The sequence below is a fragment of the Aquarana catesbeiana genome, linkage group LG09 (genome assembly GCF_042186555.1).
Source record: "Aquarana catesbeiana isolate 2022-GZ linkage group LG09, ASM4218655v1, whole genome shotgun sequence".
In the NCBI taxonomy this organism is placed as follows: Eukaryota; Metazoa; Chordata; class Amphibia; order Anura; family Ranidae; genus Aquarana; species Aquarana catesbeiana.
In genome coordinates this window covers 301,985,712-302,010,683 of record NC_133332.1, presented here as the reverse complement: position 1 = coordinate 302,010,683, position 24,972 = coordinate 301,985,712, and the positions used below count along the sequence as shown (strand labels likewise).

Below are 24,972 nucleotides of genomic sequence, written 5' to 3'. Positions count from 1 at the left end.
AAATCAAGAGGGAAAACATTGCTAACACCAGCAAAGTGTAGTCTAGAAATAATAACAAAGGGAATATCTAGTCGTCATATCACTAATATAATAATGTTGATGGATAATGATATTATGTATAGTTGTTGAGAAGGCACAGCAGTGCAAGTGGTAAGTATTCAATGATGTGCCAATTCTCCCTGCACAACCCCCCCCCGCATTTCTGTCAGATAATGCACCACTTCACCCAGAAAATTCTTGCAATTATAAATGTTTAGACATTCTCATGTTTATTTCTTTTGTTCATATTGGTATGAGACAAAAAAGTCGAGAAACAAAAGCCAAATCCTGACACATTCCACGCAAAACTCCAAAACACATCAAACCTTGATGCTCATCCATGTCTTTACGGACCACCTTGCTTTGTGCACTGGTTCAAATCATTTGGTGAAGGTGGGATTATGGTGTGGGGTTGGGTTAGGCCTCTTGGTTCCAGTGAAGGGAACTCTTAAGGTGTCAGCATACCAAGACATTTTGGACAACTTTGTGGGAACAGTTTGGGGATGGCCCCTTCCAGTTTCAATATGAGTGCACAAAGCGAGGTCCGGAAAGACATTAATGTGCAAGTTTGGGGTTAAAGAACTTGACTGGCCTGCACCTCAACCCAATAGAACACCTTTGGGATGAATTTGAGCGGAGACTGCGAGCCAGGCCTTCTCGTCCACATCAGTGCCTAACCTCACAAATGCGCTTCTGGAAGGTTGGTCAAACATTCCCATAGACACACTCCTAAACCTTGTGGACAGCCTTCCCAGAAGAGTTGAAACTGTTATAGCTGCAAAGAGTGGACCAACTCAATATTGAACCCTAAGACTGGAATGACAAAGTTCGCATGTGTGTAAAGGCAGGTGTCCCGATACTTTTGGTAATATAGTGTATATCCTATCTCTCCCAAATTTTTCCAAAAGACCATTCCAATTGGTTGTGCGCGAGATTAACAAAAAAAAAAGTTGTACTTGAAGTAAAAAAAAGGGTCTCATTCTTGTGAAAAAAAAAAGGTCCCAACCAAAGCCTAGTCAAGGTCTCATGGTCTCCGGCTGCGGGTGCATGGTAAGTGTTTAGAATCTATAGAGGTTTTAGAGAGTCTGTTTTAGCTAAACAGACCCTGTCTTGTAGACTTTCAGTGAGGTAAAGAATCGGTAAGGAACAGGAAACCTGTATCTGCAATGCATAAAACCAGAGTTATCAAACATGAACAACCACTGATAAGACAGTTTAATATTAAAGTGGAGTTCTGCTTAAAAAAATAAATAAAAGTCAGCAGCTACAAATACTGCAGCTGCTGACTTTTAATAATCGGACACTTACCTGTCCCAGGGTCCAGCGATGTGGGGGAACGAAGCCCCGCTTGTCTCCCCCTCCTCTCTGTGGCGCCAGCATTGTAACTGTGGGCGCCCGGCTGTCGCTTCACAGCCGGGCACCCGCTGCGCATGTGCGAGCCGTGCTGTGACTGGCCGGGCAATCATCTGGAACCTGTGACGTGCCCCAGATGATTGCCTTGAGGGAGGGGGAGAGATGATCTCCCTTGCGGTGCGCCGGGAGGAAGTGGGAGCTGGGACCCTCTAAAAAGAGAATATCCGCTCCCGCCCCAAAAAAATGACATGCCAAGTGTGGCATGTCAGGGGGTCACCTCCCTTACAGCGGAAGTTCCATTTTTGGGTGGAACTCCGCTTTAAATAATAATGTTCACATTCTTTAAAAAAGTAAAAACACAAAATGCAGTTTCGTTTATCGGTGAACTCCTTCCAGCATCCACTATCTGTTGGTTTTAAGTTGAAGAACTGCGGTGTGAAGAACGTATCTTGTGTTCTGCTGCTCACAATCAAGCAGCTAGTGCATCTAACCTAAGATTACGTGTCATTGTGTTTCTTTCTTCTTTAAATACAACTGTGAGGTCTATTGACTTTGCAATAATGTCTTAACCTTGAATTTGCTGTGTCAGCAACAGAAGGGGTTAAGGATTGGATCCGCAAAGCTTAACCTAGGTCTTTCCCCCGGGAGCAGATGGTTTAACTGGCCAGCAGAGCATACAGTACCTCTGTCCGAGCTGCCTGCTTTATTGAAGGCATTAATATGGGAATCAGGTCCGCTGACTGATTATGGCTCACACAGTGCTCTTTCAGACCCAAAGGCCACATTCTAATGAGTGCGGGGTGCTGCAGGAAGTGTAATTAGCATGCAGATGTTTTACCTTGCCCTGTTGTATTTAGTGCTGTGTGGGTTATATACAGAATAAAAAGTCTGCAGTGAAGGGTGAAATCAGCACTGTGTAAGTTTTCCTACCTGTTTCATGGGTTTGACATCTTGAAGATAAAAGATATTTAAACTATAAATCTTAAAGCATACTTTAGCCATTGCTTTGTCACCCCTTTAAAAAAAACACTACAAATACCATCCTTTTTCAAAGTAATTTAGCTACATTATCAGAATTACCAGTGTCATTCTCTAGTCCACATATGGTCTGAATTCCCTGTGCAGATTGTATTCTGAAACTGCTCATGTTCAGGCTGCATGGGACATCTCTGTCTGTTAAAGTGGAACTTAACTGCACCTGAGCACCACAAACTAAAAAAAAATGCTATTTAATTAATTTTTAATATTCAAAGCAAACACATTCATCTTTGTCTCCATGTTTTATTTTGTAGAGAATCACAAGTCATGGCCATATTGAGTAAGGGCAAATGATTAATTTTAACCACTTCAATACCAGGCACTTAGACACCTTCCCGCCCAGGACAATTTTCAGCTTTCAGCGCTGTCACTATTTGAAGGACAATTGCGCGGTCGTGCTACACTGTACTCAAACAATTTTTTTTATCATTTTGTTCCCACAAATAGAGCTTTCTTTTGGTGGTATTTGATCACCTCTGCAGTTTTTTTTTTTTGGGTAACAAATTAAAAAAGACCGAAAATTTTGAAAAAAAAACAAGTTTTTCTGTTTCTGTTAAAACTTTTTGTAAATAAGTATGTTTTCTTCAATGACGGGCACTGATATGGCTGCACTGACGGGCACTGATATGGCTGCACCGACGGGCACTGATATGGCTGCACTGACGGGCACTGATATGGCTGCACTGACGGGCACTGCTACGGCGGCATTGATGGGCACCGATGAGGTGGCACCAACGAGGTGGCACTGATGATGGGCACTGATAGGCGGCACTGATAGGTGGCACTGGTATGCGGCACTGATGGGCACTCATAGGTGGCACTGGTATGCGGCACTGTTGGGCACTCATAGGTGGCACTGGTATGCGGCACTGATGGGCACTCGTAGGTGGCACCGATGGGCACTCGTAGGTGGCACCGATGGGCACTCGTAGGTGGCACCGATGGGCACTCGTAGGTGGCACCGATGGGCACTCGTAGGTGGCACCAATGGGCACTCGTAGGTGGCACCAATGGGTACTTATGGGTGGCACAGATGGGCACTGATAGGTGGCACCGATGGACACTGATAGGTGGCACTGATGACACTGGTGGCACTGATGCTCCTAAGGTTGGCATTGCAGGGCATCTAGGCAATTTTATGGTGCCAATCAGTGCCCATTTGTGGGCACTGATTGGCACAGATTGGGCACTGACTGGGCACATGTGGATGGCCATGGGGTACATACCTGGCCATCCACATGTTGCCCCTTCCCTGGTGGTCCTAGTGGCGATCCCTGGTGGTCCAGTGTGGTCATCTGAGGGGGGGCTGCGCTGATAAACAATCAGCGCAGACCCCCCTGTCAGGAGAGCCCCCGATCGGCTCTCCTCTACTCGCGTCTGTCAGACGCGAGTGAGGAAAAGCCGATCAATGGCTCTTCCTCTTGACATCGTGATCAGCCGCGATTGGACACGGCTGATCACGTGGTAAAGAGCCTCCTCCGGAGGCTCTTTACCAAGATCGGTGGAGTGGTGTGTCAGACTGACACACCGCTCCACCGATCGCTGGGATTCGCGGGCGTGCGGCGGTATGTTATCCTGCTGGACATCATATGACGCCCAGTCAGGATAACGGAACCACTTCCCGGACGTCAATCCGCTATAGGCCGGGCGGGAAGTGGTTAACATTTACTTCCTAGAATCCATTTGCCCTTAGCTCAGGCATGCTTGCAGGAGGATGTGCTTAGCTGAAAAGCCCCTCTTCCAAATGAAATTTAAAATACTCATTAAGGCTCCCGGGATGTTTCATTTTGGCCTAAGTCAGAAACCAAGAAGCCACTGAAGAAAAGTAAAATAAAAGAAATTATTTTATATATACAGCGGGTAAAATAAGTATTGAACATGTCACCATTTTTCTAGGTGAATATATTTCTAAAAATGCTATTGACATGAAATTTTCACCACATGTCGGTAACAAGTTACGTGTGATAAAATGGAATGACACAGTGAAAAAGTATTGAAAGAAGTAGACAGTTTTGCAAAAATTTGATTTATTTTGTTAGTGATATTAAAGTGTTACCAAACCCACAACATTAAAATCAGTTTGTATATGCGATAAACCTAAGGGGTTAATCCTCTGCATTATGTAAAAAGGCTGCTTGATCCTCTGTCCTTTTACTGACTCCAACCCATTTCTCGATAGAACAGAGCATTAGGAGTCAGGCTGCACATGCTCAGTTTACTGTGTATTGCTAGGGAGTTGTTTTTTTTTTTTCTTGGGATAGAGCATGTAATCGGCACAGGGCCAGACAGGATCGGGGAGAATGAAAACTCCTACAAGCTTAAGCAAACAGTGATACAAGTCACAAGACTCCTATATACTGCTGATGAGAAAAGGTATTTAGCCGTTTATATCTAATAAAGCTATTGCATTTTTATGTTCTGTGGGAGACCAGATATAGGGAATGCAGGTTCTGGGTTCAGTAACACTTTAACCACTTACGGTCCGCCGACCGTCGTTATACATCGGTATTTTGAAGAGGAATATCGTTGTTATGGCAGCAGCTAGCTGCCATAACCCCGGTATCTTCTTCTTCAGCGGGCGGTCCGCTTCAAGATAAAAGTGGTCTCTGCAGCAGATTCGCCGCGAGAACACTTTTGTCGGCAGCGGGAGAGGGCTGACCCCCTCCCACCGCACTCCGGTGCCCTCCGCCGCTTACTGGAGCCGGCGGTAGGCGATCGGATCCTCTCCCTAGCCTGACATGGAGATAAGTGAGGGAAAGATGGCCCCTACCCATCTCCATATCATTGCAGGGCAGAAGCTACTTCAAAACGTCACTTCCGCCCATAGCTCTTAACCACTTCCCGCCCGGCCGATCGGCGGCTCTCCTGACAGGGGGAGTTGCGCTGATTGTTTATTAGCGCAGCTCCCCCCCTCAGATGACCACACTGGACCACCAGGGATCGCCACTAGGACCACCAGGGAGAGGGGCAACATGTGGATGGCCATGTATGTACCCCATGGCCATCCACATGTGCCCAATCTGTGCCCACAAATGGGCACTGATTGGCACCAGTATATTGCAGTGATGCCCAGCAATGCCACCCTTAGTGCCACCAATCAGTGTCATCAGTGCCACCTGTCAGTGTCCATCGGTGCCACCTGTCAGTGCCCATCTGTGCCACCTGTCAGTGCCACCCATGCCACCTGTCAGTGCCACCCATAAGTACCCATCAATGCCACCTACGAGTGCCGATCAGTGCCCGTAAGTGCCACCTCATCAGTGCCGCTGTATCAGTGCCCGTCAGTGCAGCCATATCAGTGCCCGTCAGTGCAGCCATATCAGTGCCCGTCATTGAAGAAAACGTACTTATTTATAAGAATTTTTAACAGAAACAAAGAAAAACTTGTTTTTTTTTTCAAAATTTTCTTCAATTGTATTTTTTATTTGATGCGCAAAAAATAAAAAACGCAGAGGTGATCAAATACCACCAAAAGAAAGCTCTATTTGTGGGAACAAAATGATAAAAAAAATGTTTGGGTACAGTGTAGCATGACCGCGCAATTGTCATTCAAATTGTGACAGCGCTGAAAGGTGAAAATTGGCCTGGGCGGGAAGGGGTCTAAGTGCCTGGTATTGAAGTGGTTAAAGGGCCTTTTTTTTTTTTTTTTCAAATTGCAAATATTTTTTTTTTTTCTTTTTCTTTTTTTATTGCATTTTAGTGTAAATATGAGATCTGAGGTCTTTTTGACCTCAGATCTCATATTTAAGAGGTCCTATCATGCTTTTTTCTATTACAAAGGATGTTTACATTCCGTGTAATAGGAATAAAAGTGACACATTTTTTTTTTAAAAGAACAGTGTAAAAATGTAAAATAAGAATTTTTTTTTTTTTTAAACGCGCCCCATCCCACCAAGCTAGCGTACAGAAGTGAACGCATACATGAGCAGCGCCCAAATATGAAAACGGTGCTCTCAAACCACCCATGTGAGGTATCGCCGTGATTCTAGCCCTAGACCTCCTCTGTAACTCAAAACATGCAACCTGTAGAATTTTTTAAAGTAATTTTCTAGCAAAAAAATGTTTTAACTTGTAAACAACAAATCTCAGAAAGAGGCTCGGTCCTTAAGTGGTTAAAGCTGCAGATTTTTTACATTAAAATAAAAAACATGCTATACTTACGTGCTCTGTGTAATGGTTTTGCAAACAGTAACCCTGATCCTCCTCTTCTTGGGTCCCCTACAGGCGCTCCTGGCCCCTCCCTCCTGCCGAGAGCCTCCAGAGCAAACAGCTTGCTATGGGGCACCCAGGAAGGCTCGCTCGCAAGCTGCTACTCTGCGTCTCCATTCACACACAGAGCTGTGGCTGGGCCCGCCCCTACCTCTTCTCATTGGCCCGCTGGCTGTGATTGACAACAACGAGCACCAGTGTCGCCTGCTGCTGTCTCAGCCAATGAGAAATGGAGAGCCAAGGCTCTCATACACAGAGGAGGATCAGGCTCAGGTAAGTATTATGGGGGCTTGGGGATGCTGCACAGAGAATGGGTTTAACCTTCATGCATAGAATGCATGAAGGTAAAAATCCTCGAGCCTTTAGAACCACTTTAACTTTATTTCCTGGTTTTAATGGTTATTGAGAACAGTGAGGCTGGATTCACATATGTGGGAACTGGATGCGGGTTTCCCTGCATCCAATTCGTGTGACCCGCTCTCAATGGCGCCAGTTTACACAGGCTCGGGGCAGGAGCGGAGCGGATTACAGAAGGCTCCTGTGTGTGTTTGGGTCCAGTTCAGGTGTGAATTCAGGCAAAAATACGGACCTGAATCACACCTGACCCGGTGAACAAACATGCACCGGATCCCAGGCACGAACCACACATATTTGAACCTGGCCCGAGTCCCTATGCTATGGTGGCATATGGGACTTGTAGTTTCTTCATTCACAAATCACTGTAAATGGATGGCACGATTGTGAGACAAAGCCTCATACAGATATGCCAAATTAAAAAAAAAATGACAGGAGCCTGCAGGGAAAAGAACACCCGGATTCTGTAGAAGGGGGCAGTTAGAGGGTGGAGGGCTGCGGACTCCGACCATGTTTCCTGTTACACCCTACATATGGGTGAAACATGGTCAGAACGGTAGACTTTACTTTTAAATGTCAGGTTTTACATCTGCTCTAAATTCAACAAGAGAATTGCAGGAGAAGCTGGTGCAGAGTATTACGGGAGAAGTCAAAAGGTTCTTTACAGTTCTTGAAACCTTCTCTCCATGTTGTACAATAAGAGGGTAAATGTCTCCTGTGGGGACATAGACCGCATTAAAAAATGTGACAGGGGTTTCAGCACATCCCCACTCTTTCCAAAGCTTGTAGGTCTTTAGGTATACTATAAATAAGTCTCAATCCTTTATGTATAGCTTTGTTCTGTAAACCATGATTTTATTTCTAGGAGCTTGCCTATTTTTACACCTGAAAGGTCCGGATCTCTTCTCAGATTTTTCTAAGACTTTTCAAAGGCCTCTCATATAAACCTAGCCTTTAAGTTTATTGATCATTCAGAGGAGAAAAATGTAGCCTGTGTGTAGCTATTTGTACATGATCATCTAAAGATGCTGGGAGGTCCATTTCTGTGCTCATATTTCTTTTTTTGCACCACGAGCTACTTTGAGGATTTTTTTTTATCTTTTGAACCCCTGTAATCGGCACCTCGGTAGGACACAGGCCATTCCTCCTGGGTTCTGTAGTGTATTGAAAGGTAATAGCATGCAGCAGCTCATCCTCTCTTGTAGCAGTTACAGAACCTAAGCGTCCTCATTGAATTCTCTTGTTAAGCAGCACCAGCTCCTGTTAAAACTACAGTTGCATTAATTACCCCTCCTCGGCTAGGGAGCCGCTGCTCGTCTCCGGCCGAACCTCAGCAAGTGAAAAGCACAAAGTTATCAAAGCCGAGCTTCAAAGATCACCACAGCCGTCTCTGGGGTAATTTCTGATCCTTGCTTCCCTACCACTTCAAAGACGAGCGTAGAAGTCGCGTGGGAGGGGGGAACGCTCTGGCAGGGAGGGGGCGGAATCTGATTTCTATAATAGGGGTTGGCATCGTCCCTGTTTGATATGAGATGCAAGGAAGGTTGTGATTCGTTATCGACTTTGAAATCATTCGAAACGACCTTCAGAAAAATGGCATGGCGTCCCGCTCTGCTAGTAAACGAGAGGAGGACGCAGGTCTGGCCAGGAATGGGGGGGGTTTATATTAGGGGGGGGGGGCCTCATTATCGTGCACAAAAGTTTTCTTGTTTTTTTTTTTTTCCTTTTACATTGACTCATTAAAATTCTTTTTTATGGGAAGTAAGGGCAGGAAAGGAAAACAATAAACAGAAATCAAAGTGCAGTTTTGATCCAGTTTTTTATCTTTGAATTTGTCAAAATTAGCACTACACAAGCACAAAATAGTCAGGGACAGTCTTCAGCTGCTGAAGGACTATAATATTCAGCATGCCAGATGTTGAGGTGAGCCATATTGTAGTATTTTTGACAGTTCTTTGTTTTTAGAACCTGTGCCAACAGTGTTTTGTGGACTACAAGAAGCTGAGGGCATAAAAAATCATTGCTCAAGGAATACAAAACTAAACTAAATGGTGTTTTTCTTATCTGCATGGAATTCAATGTTAAAGTGACCTGGTCAACTACCAATGGTAGGTTCCAAGAATACCAATACACAGGCTAGTGCTTGCAAGGGCTGTGCCTGATTCCTTAGTTAAACAAACTGTTATACAAAGTATCTTTCCGCAAACATTTTATTTTTCTCTACCAAAAATATTATAAGATGTTACCAGAAAATATTGAAGCATTACTTTCAGCTCCAGCAAATGATTCATTTGTATAATGGCAGTATCTGAACCCAACAGCAAAAATGTAAGAAATTGCAGCTTTACCAGTCTTTAGATGTGATTGCTGCATTACTTTTCTTTTGTTAAAGTATAACTAAAGGCAAAATTTTTTTTTAGTTTTGCATAGTGTACTGTAGAGGGATTAGAATACTTATCAGCTTTTATTGCTGTGCGCCCCCGTTAAAGAGAGTCACCCTATCTATTTGTCCTGTTTACCATTATCATGTAAAAGTAAAAGAAAATCCCACATTTTTGGTTGTCCCCAGAAAAGTAAGAGGGGAAATCTTTAATGGGGACAGTAATTCTGGGGACCAGGGGATTCCCAAGGAATTCCCTTAATCACTTCCATACTGGGCCTATTCTAGCACTCCTTTTTCCTACATGTAAAAATCATAATTTTTTGCAAGAAAATTGCTTAGAACCCCAAAATATTATATATGTTTTTTTTTTTTTTTTTTTAGCAGAGACCCAAGGGAATAAAATGGCAGTCGTTGCAACTTTTTATGTCACAGTATTTGCGCAGCAATTTTTTTTAAACGCTTTTTTTGTAGGGGAAAAAAAGTTTAACCACTTGCCGACCAGCCACTGTCATTATGCTGGCAGGTCGGCATAGCTGTATGTCGGCTCCTTTAAGCAGGATAGCAGGTGGGTGTTAGCTTATTATAGCAAAAAGTACAAAATATTGTGGGTTTTTTTTTTTTCAAAATTGACGCTCTTTTTTTGTTTATAGCGCAAAAAATAAAAACGGCAGAGATGATCAAATACCACCAAAGCTCTATTTGTGGAAAAAAAAACGTCAATTTTGTTTGGATACAGCATCGCACGACAGCGCAATTGTCAGTTAAAGCGACACAGTGCCGTATCGCAAAAAATGGCCTGGTCATTTAAGCAGCGTAATCTTCCGGGGCCCGAAATCTTCTGGGGCTTCCAGCAGTTTAAATAGGGTGATTGGCACCAAATGCCGTGCATGCGCCCGCACAACGATGCGCAAGGGCGCGTGCCAGCTCGCACCCCAGGGCGCCTGGTACTGGGTCTATTTCGGGAACTTCTCTGACAGTGCCCCCTCCTTAAGGGCAGCCTCCGGATGCCCATCTGGGCCAGTCTATTGGTGTGGGCACTCCAAAAATCCCTTAAAAGTTTTTCAGCATGCAGATTGCTTTCCGGTTCCCAGGAATTATCTTCTGGTTCATACCCCCCTCCACTTAATTAAGTATTGGACTTGGTTGTGCCTCTTCCTGCAGTCCAGGATTGCTTCCACCTCAAATTCTTCCTCGTCAATGATTACAGGTTCAGGTGGGCCGGTATTTCGACCGGGGAAAGAATTGGGGATAACAGGTTTCAGCAAGGACACGTGAAAAACAGGATGGACTTTCAATGTATCTGATAAGTCAAGCTCGTAAGTCACATCATTAATTTTCCTCTTGACTGAAAAAGGACCCATGAATTTGGGACCCAACTTCCTTGAGGGGCAGGCCATCTTTAAATTAGCTGTAGACAGCCAAACCTGGTTGCCAGGTTCTAGGATGAGTTCTCCTCGCTCCTTCCTATCAAACATCCTCTTATTGTATTCCTGGGTTTTAGCCATGGTCTCTTGTAGTAACTTATTGTTGGTGAGGGAGAAGTCCATTGTTTCAGAGACTGCGCGAATCGTACACTCGGTTAAGGAACCGGGCAGAAAGGATGGATGGAAGCCATAGTTGGCAAAGAATGGCATTTGCTTAATGGCAGAGTGCAAAGAGTTGTTGTAGGCAAACTCGGCAATAGGCAGCAGAGAGACCCAATCGTCCTGTGAGAAGGCAGAGAAGCAGCGGAGATATTGTTCCAGAGTCTGATTAGTTCTCTCCGCCTGCCCATTCGTCTGGGGATGGTAGGCAGACAAGAATGCCAATTCAATTTCGAGAGACCCACAGAGAGCCTTCCAAAACCTGGAAGTGAACTGAACACCTCGATCAGATACTATACTTGATGGAACTCCATGCAGTCTCACTATTTCCTTAATGAAAACTTTTGCTGTTTCCAATGCCGAAGGTGTGCTTTTCATGGGTAGAAAGTGAGCCATTTTAGACAATCTATCCACAACGACAAAGATGGTAGAAAAGCCTTCTGCCTGAGGAAGTTCTACGATGAAATCCATCAAAATCATTTTCCATGGCCTTTCTGGAATAGGTAAGGCCCCAGGCCTTCGTTCAGCTATTCTTATTCCGAGCACAGGTAGTGCATGATTCTACGTAGCTCTTGCAGTCGTTTGCCAGCTGAGGCCACCAAAATGTGCGTTGTACCAGCTCCGTCGTTTTGAGAACACCAAGATGTCCGGCCAACTTATGGTCATGGCAAAGTTCCAGAACTGCCACTCTCAGATTCTCTGGAACCAAAATTTTGTCCTTGTGCCAGAACAAACCATCTTGCATGCTTACATTGTCTTCGGAAGATGGGGACCAACTCATGGAGGCTTGTCTTATTTGGGACAGGAGATCCACTTGAAGTAAGAAATTTCCAGCAGGAAGGATAGTGTCTGGAGGTAAGGATTCCCCATAATCATGGAACATGCGGGATAATGCATCCGGCTTGATATTTTTAGAGCCAGGTCTGTACGTGATATGGAACTGAAATCTGGAGAAAAACAGAGCCCACCTTGCCTGCCGTGGTTTCAATCTCTTGGCCGTTCTCAAGTACTCCAGGTTCTTGTGGTCGGTATATACCAAAATGGGATGTGCAGCACCCTCCAGTAGGCAGCGCCACTCCTCCAGAGTGGCCTTGATGGCCAGAAGCTCCCGATCTCCTACATCATAATTTTTCTCCGCAGTGGATAGCTTACGTGAAAAAAAAGCTATTGGATAGAGGAGGGCCTTGCCGCTGGGAAAGTACTGCCCCTACTGCGACCTCTGATGCATCCACTTCAAGGACAAATGGCAAGGCAGGATCTGGATGTTTCAGGATGGACGCGGAGGTAAATAGCTCCTTAAGTTTTTCAAAGGCAGATTGCGCCTTAGGGGACCAACAGAATCGGTTACCTTGCTTGGTCAGTTCAGTGATGGGGGCAATTATTGCAGAAAAGCTCCTTATGAACTTCCGGTAAAAACTAGCGAAGCCAACAAAGCGTTGGACTCCTTTCTTATCGGAGGGAGCGGGCCAGTCCAGGATAGCTTTTCCTTTTTCACTTTTTGGGGATCCATCTTAATGCCATTGACAGAAATGATTAGACCGAGGAACTGGATGCACTGGAGTTCAAACTCGCATTTTTCCAACTTGGCGTAAAGTCCATGCTGCCTGAGCCGGGTTGATACATTTCAGACATGCCTGCGATGCTCGGTGACTGAAGAGGAAAAGATTAAGATGTCATCTAAATACACTATAACATACAAGTCCAGAAGGTCACGGAAGATATCGTTAACAAAGTGTTGAAATGTCGCTGGTGCGTTGCACAGGCCAAAGGGCATGACGAGATACTCAAAGTGCCAGAACCGGGTACGGAAGGCTGTTTTCCATTCATCTCCTTCTCTAATGCGGATTAAGTTGTAGGCACCACGGAGATCTAGTTTGGTGAAGATTATTGCAGAACCTAGTATTCGGAAAGTTTGGGCACAAGAGGTAGAGGGTAACAGTTCTTGATGGATATTTTATTTAGTTCCCGGTAGTCAATACATGGCCGTAGAGAGTGATCCTTCTTCTCGACGAAGAAGATGCCGGCCCCGGCCGGTGAAGTGGATGGATGGATGAAGCCTTTTTTTAGATTCTCGTCAATGTAGATTTTAAGGGTATCCAGCTCCTGCTCTGTTAGTGGAAAAATTCTTCCAAAAGGGACTTCAGTTCCAGGCAGGAGTTCTATCGGGCAATCATAAGGTCTGTGGGGAGGAAGGGTCTCTGCCCCCTTTTTGCTAAAGACATCAAGAAAGTCCCGATAAGGAGCAGAAATCGCCTGCTGCGATTCAGTGTTAATGTCCAGACAGAGAAGTTGAGAGGGTTTGTCAGGGGTACTGTGTAAACAGTGCTGTTGGCAATATCTGGAGAGAAACTTGATTTCCCCAGTGACCCAGTCGATGTTAGGAATGTGGGCCTGTAACCACGGCATTCCCAGGATAATGGGAAAAAGTGGTGAAGAGATGGCGTCCAATCGAAGAAGTTCCCGATGATGAGTGCCCATGATGGCCAGCAATGGGATAGTCTCCTGGGTGACAGGACCAGAACTAAGGGTGGAGCCATCAGCAAGGTGTACTGCAAGTCCCTGAGTCTTCAATTGGAGAGGGATGCGGTGGTTAGCAGCATAAGTTAAGTCAATGAAGCAGCTGCATGCTCCAGAGTCAATTATGACTGAAACTGGAAGATCCTGTCCTGGAAGCTGTAGAATAATGGAGAGAGCAAAATGATTAGCAGGATTAGGCAAGGCAGGTGCAAACTTAGGAGAGGTTGAGAGGGACTTACGTGTCTTGTTAGGGCAAGATCTCACGTAGGGACTCGATTCCCCGCAGTACATACACAGATTGTTGACACGTCAGCGCTGCCGCTCTTCCGAAGTAGAGACGGGCGGAGAAGACCGAGCTACATAGGTTCAGGAGTATCGAGGACCGGAGCAGATGGTGCACGAGGACTTTGGCCGACAGAGCTGGTAGCACTAGGAATCTTGGGGAGGACCCAGGTAGGGCGGAGTTGGTTGGTGGACCTCTCGAAGCGGCGTTCCCTTAGGCGCCAATCTATTTGAACGGACAGGTTAATAAGGTCATCCAGAGATTGGGGTATTCCAACCCATGCCAGCTCATCTTTAAGCGAGTCGGACAAGCCCATGCAAAATTGATAACGCAGGGCCGCGTCATTCCAGTCCGTATCCGAACTCCAGCACCTAAATTCCAGCACATAGTCCTCTGCAGGTCTACGCCCTTGTTGTAGGGCGTACAAGGCGGATTCAGCGGTGGCTTTTAACTGGGGATCCTCATATAGCTGAGACATAGCGGCAAAGAAGGCATCTAGGCTATCCAGGAATGATGACTTCTGCTCCAGAAGTGTACAAAAGAGAAAGAGGACAAAAGGACAAAAGAGAAATCACAAAGTCCACCTTAGTCGCTTCCAAAGAAAAGTTGCGCGGTTGCAAAGTAAAGTTCGCAGGCGTTGGACCGGTATTTACTACGTTCTCCAGCGAATCTTTTGGGTGTAGGGACCCTAGGTTCAGTGGGTAGCATTACCACAGAGGGTGCAAATGAGAGTCCGGCAGCAGAAGCACCCTGAGGGTTGGCAGGTGAGGACAACACCTGGACTCGTTCTTCCAGTCTTTTATAGCCTTCCCGAAGGCTCTTCATGGCTTGTGTGAGACCCGCCAGGTGTCTACACAGTTCCTCCATGGGAGAGATTCCCTGCTTGGGCTCGGACATGCTGTCCGATACTGTCAGACTTTCACGTACCTAACTGACGAGCCCGATACAGCAGGGGAAGGTCTCCCTTACGTATCTGGTTCCCGGCCCCTGATAGTATAAACAGAAGGCACGGGAGCACAGAGTGGTATGAGAGCCTGGCGGGTGGCTTGCAGAAATAAGGCCCAGGATCCTAGTGCAAGCAGACTGGAAGTCCTTGGTGAGCTGGAGCACAGGCAGCAGATGCAGAGCAGGAGCAGGATAGGCAGGTCCGCTCACAGGCAGAGTTGGCAGCAGGCGGTCAGCATGGTACAGAGTAGCAGGCGGGTTCAGAGTCCAGGTCACAGGCAGGGTTGGCAACAGGCGGGCAGCGTAGTACAAGGGAGCAGGCAGATTCAAGGTCAAAGGCAGGCTGGGGTCAGGTGCAGGCAGATAGCAGAGAGTAATCCAATAGACAAGCCAGGTATCAAGGAGATCAAACGTTCAGACAGGTAAACAGGAATGCACAGGTACTGGGAGCTGCTCCCAGACAGATCAGACAGCACCGAGCAAAGTGCTCCAGCAGTTTAAATAGGGTGATTGGCGCCAAACGCCGTGCGCACGCCGACGGGCACGCGCGCACCCCGGGGCGCCTGGTACTGGGTCTATTTCAGGAACTTCTCTGACAATTTTTAGGGGGACCCCTACGCCATTTTTTTTTTAAATGGCGCAGGGTTCCATACCTGAAGGGCCTGGTATGGAATTTGGGGGGGACCCCCACGCAATTTTTTTTTTTTTTTAATTTTGGTACGGGGTTTCCCTTAATATTCATACCAGACCCAAAGGGCCTGGTAATGGACTGGGGGGCCGTTTTTTTCAATGACTTTTATCTGTATTGCCGAGCCCCAACAATTCATTATAGCCACGAGTACTTTTAAATTAATTTCTTTTCCTTTAGAAATGTCCTTTTGTGCAGGGACTGTTCTAAACATGGGAAAAATGTGCCACTTTACAGGCATACTATAGACACCCCCTAGGGACAAAATTTAAAGGAATATTTCACTTTTATTGTTTCAGTTTAAGTATTATTAAAATCATTGCTCCTGAAAAAACGGCTGTTTTTAAAACTTTTTTTGCATCGATACTTGTCCCCTGGGGCAGGAACCGGGTCCCCAAACACTTTTTATGACAATAACTTGCATATAAGCCTTTAAAATTAGCACTTTTGATTATTCTTGTTCGTGTCCCATAGACTTTAACGGTGTTCGTGTGTTCTGCCAAATTTTTTGCCTGTTCGGTGTGTTCTAGTGCGAACTGAACCTGGGGGTGTTCGGCCCATCCCTATTCTTTATTGGCTATGTTTTGTAGCAGAAATGAAAGAATATTGCTTTTTTATTTTTATTGTTTTATTTATATTGCAAATACCACCAAAAGAAAGCTCTATTTGTGTGAAAAAAAATTATACAAATTTTGTTTGGGCAAATATCCATTCACAGATATTTATCTGATGAAAAATGACATATGTCGCATATTGACACGTTTTCTTTCTATGGATAACTAAGCAATATGCTTCCCACATTTGCATTTTGAACTCCAAATGTATCTTTCCTGACACATCCTCCAGGACAATCCAATGAGTGAAGGCAGGAATTGTTTTAAAGTGGTAATAAAACTTTATATAAATCAAAAATCATATAGGATATCCACGCTAAAACATATAAATTATAAATGAGCAGGCACTTAAGCAATCTGTGACACTAAATGCAAGAATTGTGATGAATATATGAAGAAGCGCTAAAAAATTGAACTCCAATATTGTGAAAACACAAAAATGAATCAATATAATGAAATCAAACTTATTACACGTTTTTGTCATTATAGTGACTCATTTTTGTGTTTTCACAATATTACGTTCAATTTTTTAGCGCAGCTTAATATATTTATCACAAACCTTTAGATAAGCCCACTGAAATGACAAGCCTCACATGATAAACAACGATGACACAAATCCTCCTAACATGAGCTGTACCTCCTAAAGCTGAATATATCTCTCCTCCAGAGTCCTCCAAAATACACAGAGCAGATCATAATTCTCAGGAGGCAGTGGGTGGGAATCTGGAGGAGTAGACAAACCTGCCTTCCCCTACATCAGGGATATGCAATTAGCGGACCTCCAGCTGTTGCATAACTACAAGTCCCATCATGCCTCTGCCTCTGGGTGTCATGCTTGTGGCTGTCAAAGTCTTGCTATGCCTCATGGGAGTTGTAGTTCTGCAACAGCTGGAGGTCCGCTAATTGCATATCCCTGCCCTACATTATCATTCTGGGAAACATGCACATCATCAGTTCACTGAAGTTGTCAGTCACCTCCAGTGTGCTAGAAAGAGGTGGGGGGACTGGTTTTGGATAAAACAGTCAGGAGTGACATGGGCAGATACAAGAGGAAGAAAGGGAGGCCAGGGTCCATGCTAGGCGCTATGGATTAAAGAAAGTACACTTTATATGAAGATATGCTTTGTTCATTTTGCATTTCAAAGGCTTACAACCACTTTAATTAACCTGTGATATTTTGCTGTGTAAAAGCAGAAATGGGTGGACCTAAATGAAAGCACTACTAGGCACACTTTCAGCTGGTGGTGGAGGCAAGAGATTATGCAGTTAGTAAGTGTTGACATCACATGGGACAATGGCTGTTAAAGCTGAGAGAGTTGGTGAATTTCAGACCAGAGTTGCCCTCTGTACCAAAAAGTTAGGTATAATTTCAGTGAAACATTAGCGGCCTTGGAGATGTTTGGATTGTACATTTATACAATGTGCAGTCATAATCTTTATTAGCTAGCGGACTCTTCTCTATAAGCACACATTCATTCAGTCACCTGCTGAAAACTATCTTGAACAGGAACCCTTAGTCCATTCAGAAGCTTTAAAAAAATTGAAAGCACTGGTCCACACAAATCTAAAATTTCATCTATGAATAGTTGCTAAGGGTAGTTTTAATAATCCACCGATTTTGCTAGTAGTGCAGCAGTTGCTGGCAAGTTTGGTTGTGTACTGCATGTAACACCAATCCCATGTATTCTTCATACAGTGGATTTAAAAAGTCTACACACTCCTGTTAACATGTCAGGTTTCTGTAATGTAAAAAAAATGAGACCTAGATAAATCATTTCAGAACTTTTTCCACCTTTAATGTGACCTATAAACCGTACAACTCAATTAAAAAGCAAAATTAATTTTTTTTTTGGCGGGGGAGTAAAAAAAAAAAAAAAAAAAAAAAACCTAAAATAAAGGTGTTGCATAAGTATGCATATCCTCTTATAACTGGGGATGTAGCTATGTTCAGAATTAAGCAATCACATTCAAACTAATGTTAAATAGGAGTCATTACAAACCTGCCATCATTTAAAGTGCCTCTGAATAACCCTAAATAAGGTTCAGCTGTTCTAGTAGGTCTTTCCTAACATTTTCTTAGTTGCATCCTACAGCAAAAGCCATGGTCCATAGATAGCTTCCAAAGCAGCAGAGGGATCTCTTTGTTAAGATGTATCAGTCAGGAGAAGGGTACAAAAGAATTTCCAAGGCATTAGATATATCATGGAACACAGTTATCAACAAGTGGAGAAAATATGGCACAACAGTGACATTACCAAGAACTGGACGTCCCTCCAAAATTGATGAAAAGACGAGAAGAAAACTCGTCAGGGAGGCTGCCAAGAGGCCTACAGCAATTTTTAAAGGCGCTGCAGGAATATCTGTCAAATACTTTGTTATGAGGTACAATGTGACAACAATCTCCTGTATTCTTCATATATCTGGGCTATGGGGTAGAATGGCAAGACGGAAGCCTTTTCTTCCGAAGAAAAACATCCAAGCCTGGCTAAATTTTGCAAAAACACATCTGAAGTCTCCCAAAAGAATGTGGGAAAATGTGTGATAGTCTGATGAAACCAACGTTGAACCTTTTGGCCATAAATCTAAAAGATATGTTTGGCGTAAAAACAACACTGCACATCACCAAAAGAACACCATACCCACCGTGAAGCATGGTGGTGACAGCATTATGCTTTGGGGCCCCTTTTCTTCAGCTGTAACAGGAGCCTTAGTCAAGGTAAAGGGAATTATGAACAGTTCCAAATACCAGTCAATATTGGCACAAAACCTTCAGGCTTCTGCTAGAAAGCTGAAAATGAAGAAGAACTTTATCTTTCAGCATGGCAACAGCCCAACGCATACATCCAGATCAACAAAGGAATGGCTTCACCAGAAGGAGATTAATGTTTTGGAATGGCCCAGCCAGAGCTCAGACCTGAATTTGAAAATTTGTGGGGTGATCTGAAGAGGGCTGTGCACAGGAGATGCCCTTGCAATCCGACAGATTTGGAGTGTTTTTGCAAAGAGTGGGCAAACATTGCCAAGTCAAGATGTGCCATGCTAGACTCATCCAAAAAGACTGAGTTCTGTAATAAAATTAAAAGGTGCTTTAACAAAGTATTATTTTAAGGGTGTGCACACTTATGCAACCATATTATTTTAGTTTTTTTTTTTTTTATTTCCCTCCACCTAAAAGATTTCAGTTTGTTGTTCAACTGAGTTGTACAGTTTATAGGTCACATTAACCACATTAATACCAGGCACTTACCCCCCTTCCTGCCCAAGCCAATTTTTAGCTTTCAGCGCTGCCACTTTTTAAATGACAATTGCACGGTCATGCTACACTGTACCCAAACAAAATTTTTATCATTCTGTTCCCACAAATAGAGCTTTCTTTTGGTGTTATTTGATCATCTCTGTGGTTTTTATTTTTTGCTAAACAAAAAAAAGAGAATTTGGGGGAAAAAAAGTTTTTCTTCGTTTCTGTTATAAAATTTTGTAAAAAAGTACGTTTAAGGGGGTCTGAATACCTTCCGTCCCCATTGTAGCTTAGAGCTTCCTTAATATCATTACTTTTTGCCTTTGGTAATGTTCCCCACTGTAGGATATAATTTTGGGATGAAGCCCGCTCGGTTCTGGTTCAGTCTCTAGTTGTCTCTTTGAGATATATTTTTGATTTTTTTTTTTTCTCTATGTCCTTGTGCGGCTTGTGCGCTGAGGATCTTAAAGGGGAACCCTCACCAAAATGAAAACAAAAACTGTCGTGGGGTCCCCCCCTAAAAGCATACCAAACCCTTTGGTCTGGTATGGGTTTTAAGGTGAACCCCACAGCAAAAAAATTGATGTGGGTTCGCCCCAAAAAATCCATACCAGACCCTTATCTGAGCACGTAGCCCGGCAGATTAGGAAACGGGGACCCCCCTTCTTGACCATACCAGGCCACATGTTCTCATTATAGGGGGAGTGCTTTGGGGCAGGGGGGCCCTGCGCCTACCACCCCTAAGCACCTTGTCCCCATGTTGATGAGGACAAGGGCCTCTTCCCGACTAACCTGGCTGGTTGTTGTTGGGGTCTGCGGGTAGGGGGTCCCCAGATCACAGCCCCCCAACCTATGTGAATAAGTATGGGGTACATACACCCAAAAAAAGTGTCAAAAATTTTAAAAGTACACAGGTTTTTGACAAAGGCATTTATTAATGCAGCTCCAGCATGTCCTCTCCTCATCAGCATGGGGACAAGGTGCTTTAGGGTGGGGGGTGCAGGGCCCCTCCTGCCCCAAAGCACTCACCCCCATGTTGAGGGCAGCCTTGCTCGCCCCCCCCTTCCCTGACCTACCGGGCTGCGTGCTCAGATAAGGTTCTGGTATAGCTTTTGGGGTGGACTCCACGCCAATTTTTTTTTTCATTTTGGCGACGGTTCCCCTTCAAGATCCTCAGTGCACAAGCCGCACTGCAAGTCGGATAACTGTTATCCGACTTATGGTGCGACTTTTATTCAAATCAATGATCTCTCATAGGGAACCATTGATTTTGACTAGAGGCAGAGAAACTCTGCTAAAAGCCAGTGCAGGTAAACATGCATTAACACCAATGCAAAACGCTACTAAAAAAAGTTTTTACAACCACTTTTTGCCTGGCGTTGGTAGTGGCTTTGCAGCTCATTTTTTTTCTTTTTTTTTTTTTTTTTTAAATCAAAACTTTTTTTATTTGTTAATGCACAAAATGACCATACAAATGTATGCCATAGATAGACAAATCCAATAATAGTTACAATCTGTCCAAAAACTGTTTAAAGATCAGCAGATGAAAACATATAGGTTGCAATTCACCTAGTCATAACAAATAGAAAGAACCTTCAGTACCTGGTATAACATCCATTGAATCAGTAGGAAACACTTTTTTTAAGCTATCGTATTTAGATAAACCAAGTGTCCAACAAAGCAAAATGAAAACACGTTGTAACTGCTTTTTCTCTTTCTGCCTATCCATTCCACCGACTCCTAACAGTTTAGAGCCGCAATAACCTATCCATTACTAACTGTGGAGGGGTAGGATTAGGATCAGCCAACCAGGGCTGCCAGATTAAATCAAATTTTGACACATGGCGATAAGCCAATTGTTCCCTAAGGAGAAGTGAATTTACATCCATTGTTTCTCAGTAGGTACTGTAGGTGCCATCCAGTGTCTAGCTATGAGTTTTCTAGCTAGGTACTGTAGTCTAGTAATCATAATATACATTCCTTTCTGGTACATTCTTCATCTACTGCTCCCAATAGGCACTCTAGAGGGGTGGAAGGCACAGGTACCTGGACTAGACGGGAGACATTCTGTATAACCTCAGCCCAATAACGATTGAGTTTTGGGCATCTCCATAGCATGTGAAGCAGCTTGTTTTTTCTAACACCCTGTGCATGAGGCCTTAATGCTGAGGTATCTTCCTGACAATACAACTGAGGAAGTGGCTTGAAGACGTTACAAATTCAGCTTTACAGAACAAGTCCAGCTGAACCTACTACTGGCTGTATCATAATGTGAACCTTCACTGACAACTGATTATTTCTCTCTTGTGATTCTTGGTGGTGAGATCTCCCAGCCAAAAAATGTAACCACCTATTTGCCCGTAAGCTCTGTGAGAGAGCTTCCTTGACCCAGGAGGATGTAATGATACGTCTTTACATTCTTGCCACACAGTGGGGCTACCTGTGATTGCTGTGTCCCTCGGCCACAGCGATCATTCATGTAAACAAAGGCTGCAGTGCTGGGCACTCTACTACACCCTCAAGAAGTAAAATAAATAAATAAATATAAATGATCACTGTCGCAAGAGCAGTGCAGTGTCACTATGGCGATGCGCTGCTCTGGTTAGTGATCAGAGACACAGTATGCCAGTAAGGCATGCAGTGTATCTGATCATTGAACAGAGCAGTACAGTGTCGCTATGGTGACACTGCACTGCTCTGGTTTATCTAGGGCTCATTTACACTTGCCGTGCCCTGTAGAGTGATCCATGTTCAGATTTCTCTTCAAAAAGCATTTAACATGCAGTGAGGAGCTGCTGTATCGTCTCACTGCCCATTTTTAACCCCCTAAATGCTGGACTACCACGCTGCAACTCTGGATGTGGGGCAGTTACAACGTGTCCCAATTATTTAAATAAGTTGTTTTCTAACAGAGAGGATTGTATGTACTTTACAAAGTAATTTCAGAAGCAGGAGGGGAGGGGTGGCACTATCACAAGCTGATGGACAGGGAGAGAGGAGCGCTGCGGATGACTGACCACGGTGTCAGGGCTCAGCAGCCATGATAAACCGTGGTCAGTTTACAGGGGAAGGGCAGAACCAGGCAGGATCAGCCAGGTATTTCATGTGATAGAAAGGGCCAAATGACACAAGCACTGTGCTGTTCATGCTTTGCAGGAACAAGATCAATATTTTTTTTTTTAGGGTAACAAGCAATTTAAGGTGTTCCTTGGATTTTGAAAAAAGTTTCACGTGTGGTATCCCCATACTTGGGAGGAGTGACAGAATGTGTTTTGGGGTGTAATTCTAAGTATGCCTATGCGCTGTATTAGAAATATGTGTAAAAGATACATTTTGATTGTCTTTCCACATTCTCCAGAAGCTTGTGGCAAAAAAAAAAAAAAAAATTACATTTTCAAAAAATTCACCATGCCAAAAAAAACCTTGGAGTGTTTGCTTCCCAAAATGCGGCCATTTTGTGAGCATTTCCAACATCCTGGTGCTCCAGGGTCTCCAGAAATGTGTAATGTTACTCAGGAAATTAGATCAGTAATCTATGTCCCTAGAAAGCCGGAAGGTGCTCCTTGGATTTTGGGCCCCTCTAGGTGTCTAGGCTGTGAAAAAGTCTCATACATCCACCATACTTGGGAGAGAAATAACTTGTTAAAATGACAGTGGCTAAGTAATTAGTACTTCCGCCAGGGTCATCGGTTCATATTCCAACCATTATACTACCTGCCTGGAGTTTGCATGTTCTCTCTGTGCTTGCGTGGGTTTCTTCTGGGTACTCCAGTTTCCTCCCACACTCCAAAGACATGCTAATTGTTTAATTGGCTCCTGAATTCCCCCTAGTATGTGTATGTATGAATGTGAGTTAGCAACCTTCGATTGTGAGCTCCTTGAGGTAAGGAACTGATGTGAATGTACAATATATATGTGTAAAGCACTGTATAAATTGATTATGCTATATATGTACCTGTAATTAAAAAAAAATTCTCTGAAAAAAAAAAAAGTGTCTACTTTCATAATTTTCCAAAGAATTGTGGCAAAAAAACACCTTCAAAAAATTCACCATGCATCTTACAAAATCCCTTGAACTGTCTGCTCTTCAAAAAATGGGTCATTTTGGGGGTATTTGTACTGTCCTGGCATTTTAGGGCCTTGAGAATTGAAATGGGCAGGATGGATCAATTTTTAAATAGTTTGTAGACTCTATAACTTTCACACAGACTAAATAATATACACCAGTTTTTTTACCAAAAAAAAGTAGCAGAATACAATATTGACCTAAATTTATGGAGAAAATTTATTTGCAAAGTTTTCTAGCAGAAACTAAGAAAAAACATTTTTTTTCAAAATATTTGGTCCAAAAAAAGTAAAAAAAAAAACAGCGGTGATTAAATACTACCTAAAGAAAGCTCTATCTGTCTCAAAAAAGTTATGCAAAATTTATTTGGGTACAGTCTTGCATAACTGAGTAATTGTCATTCAAAGTGTGACCACGCTGAAATCTGAGAAATGGTCTAAGCGGGAAGGGGGTGAAACGGTCCGGTCTTGAAGTGGTTAAATATCTATAGAGTTTCCCTGGTGGTGTCTGTGGGCTCCCTAACAGATGTCAACAGCTGTTGATCGAGTCAACCCACCCATGTCTGTCCATAATATATTTTTGAAATAGATTCTGAAGTAATGCTGGACCAACATCTAACCAGCTTGTTTCTTCTGTTACAGCTGGACATTTGGTCGAAGTCCAACTATCAGGTCTTTCAAAAGGTAAGATCAACATAATTTGCTATTATGCAATATTGTATGTAAATACTATGCCTACAAAAGGTCTGTTATTGCTCTGATCTTCTAATGTACAACCATCACAACCAACCTAATGGTTAAAGAACATCATTGCTCGCCCTTGCTGCTCCGCAGAGACCTGTCCAAATAATTATAGCACATTTGCTTTGCTATGTCAGGTAGCGCTAAGACAAACACGAATAATCCTTTGTCAATGCAACTTTGATTTTGTTAATTAAAGTTCTAGAGATAGCTATTTAACTCTTTCTTTGGCATGTCTTATTTTTCTACTTCATTTTTTCACTTGACTTTTTTAGTTTAAATTTCAAAGATTAAACCCTTTTCTTTTTGTAGATCTTGCAATATATCTTATCCTAGTTGAGTAATGTAAAGGGTAACTATGAGCAAGGAAAAAAAAAGATAGACAGTACAGGCTGCCACTAACATTAACGCAGCAGTTATTATTTTTCGGAGTCTCCCCTGTAACATTGCTTTATTACCTGTTATTAGCCGGTTTAACAGAAACCAGCCAACATTCAGTGAGTGTGTACAGCAGCCTGCCCGACACAATAGCTCAGAGGCGAGATCGCTGCACTAACATCTCAGTTAGTACAGCGAGCTCTTCAGTTGTTTTTAGTTCAGCACCCTGGGTTGACCAAAAAAAAAAAAAAAACACCTGTGTGTACCAGGCTTAACACCTGTATTTATTCTGACCATCAAACACTTAAGCCCCGTACACATGGGCCAATATTAGTATGGTAAAAAAACGGCCGACATTTGGCTCATGTGTGCAGGTCCTTGTCTGACAGAAGCTGATCTCACGGACAGCTTCAGTCGAACATGCATGTTGGAAAACCAGCAGCTGACTGGTGTGATCTGGCAGGAATGCGGTCCCCCTGTTACAACACAATAGTTCAGTGGGAAGATCGCTATACTAACATTGCATAGTTAGTACAGCAAGCTC

General features: G+C 43.7%; 1 protein-coding gene across 1 annotated transcript in view; it reads left to right on the top strand.

The window, feature by feature from the left end:
- Window positions 1-24,972, top strand: part of MED27 (mediator complex subunit 27) — a 540,607-nt gene that overhangs the window by 470,303 nt on the left and 45,332 nt on the right. The window contains exon 6 of the mRNA XM_073600521.1: window positions 23,952-23,993. Coding sequence (XP_073456622.1) covers window positions 23,952-23,993 — 42 coding nt within the window. The remainder of the gene's footprint in view (window positions 1-23,951; window positions 23,994-24,972) is intronic.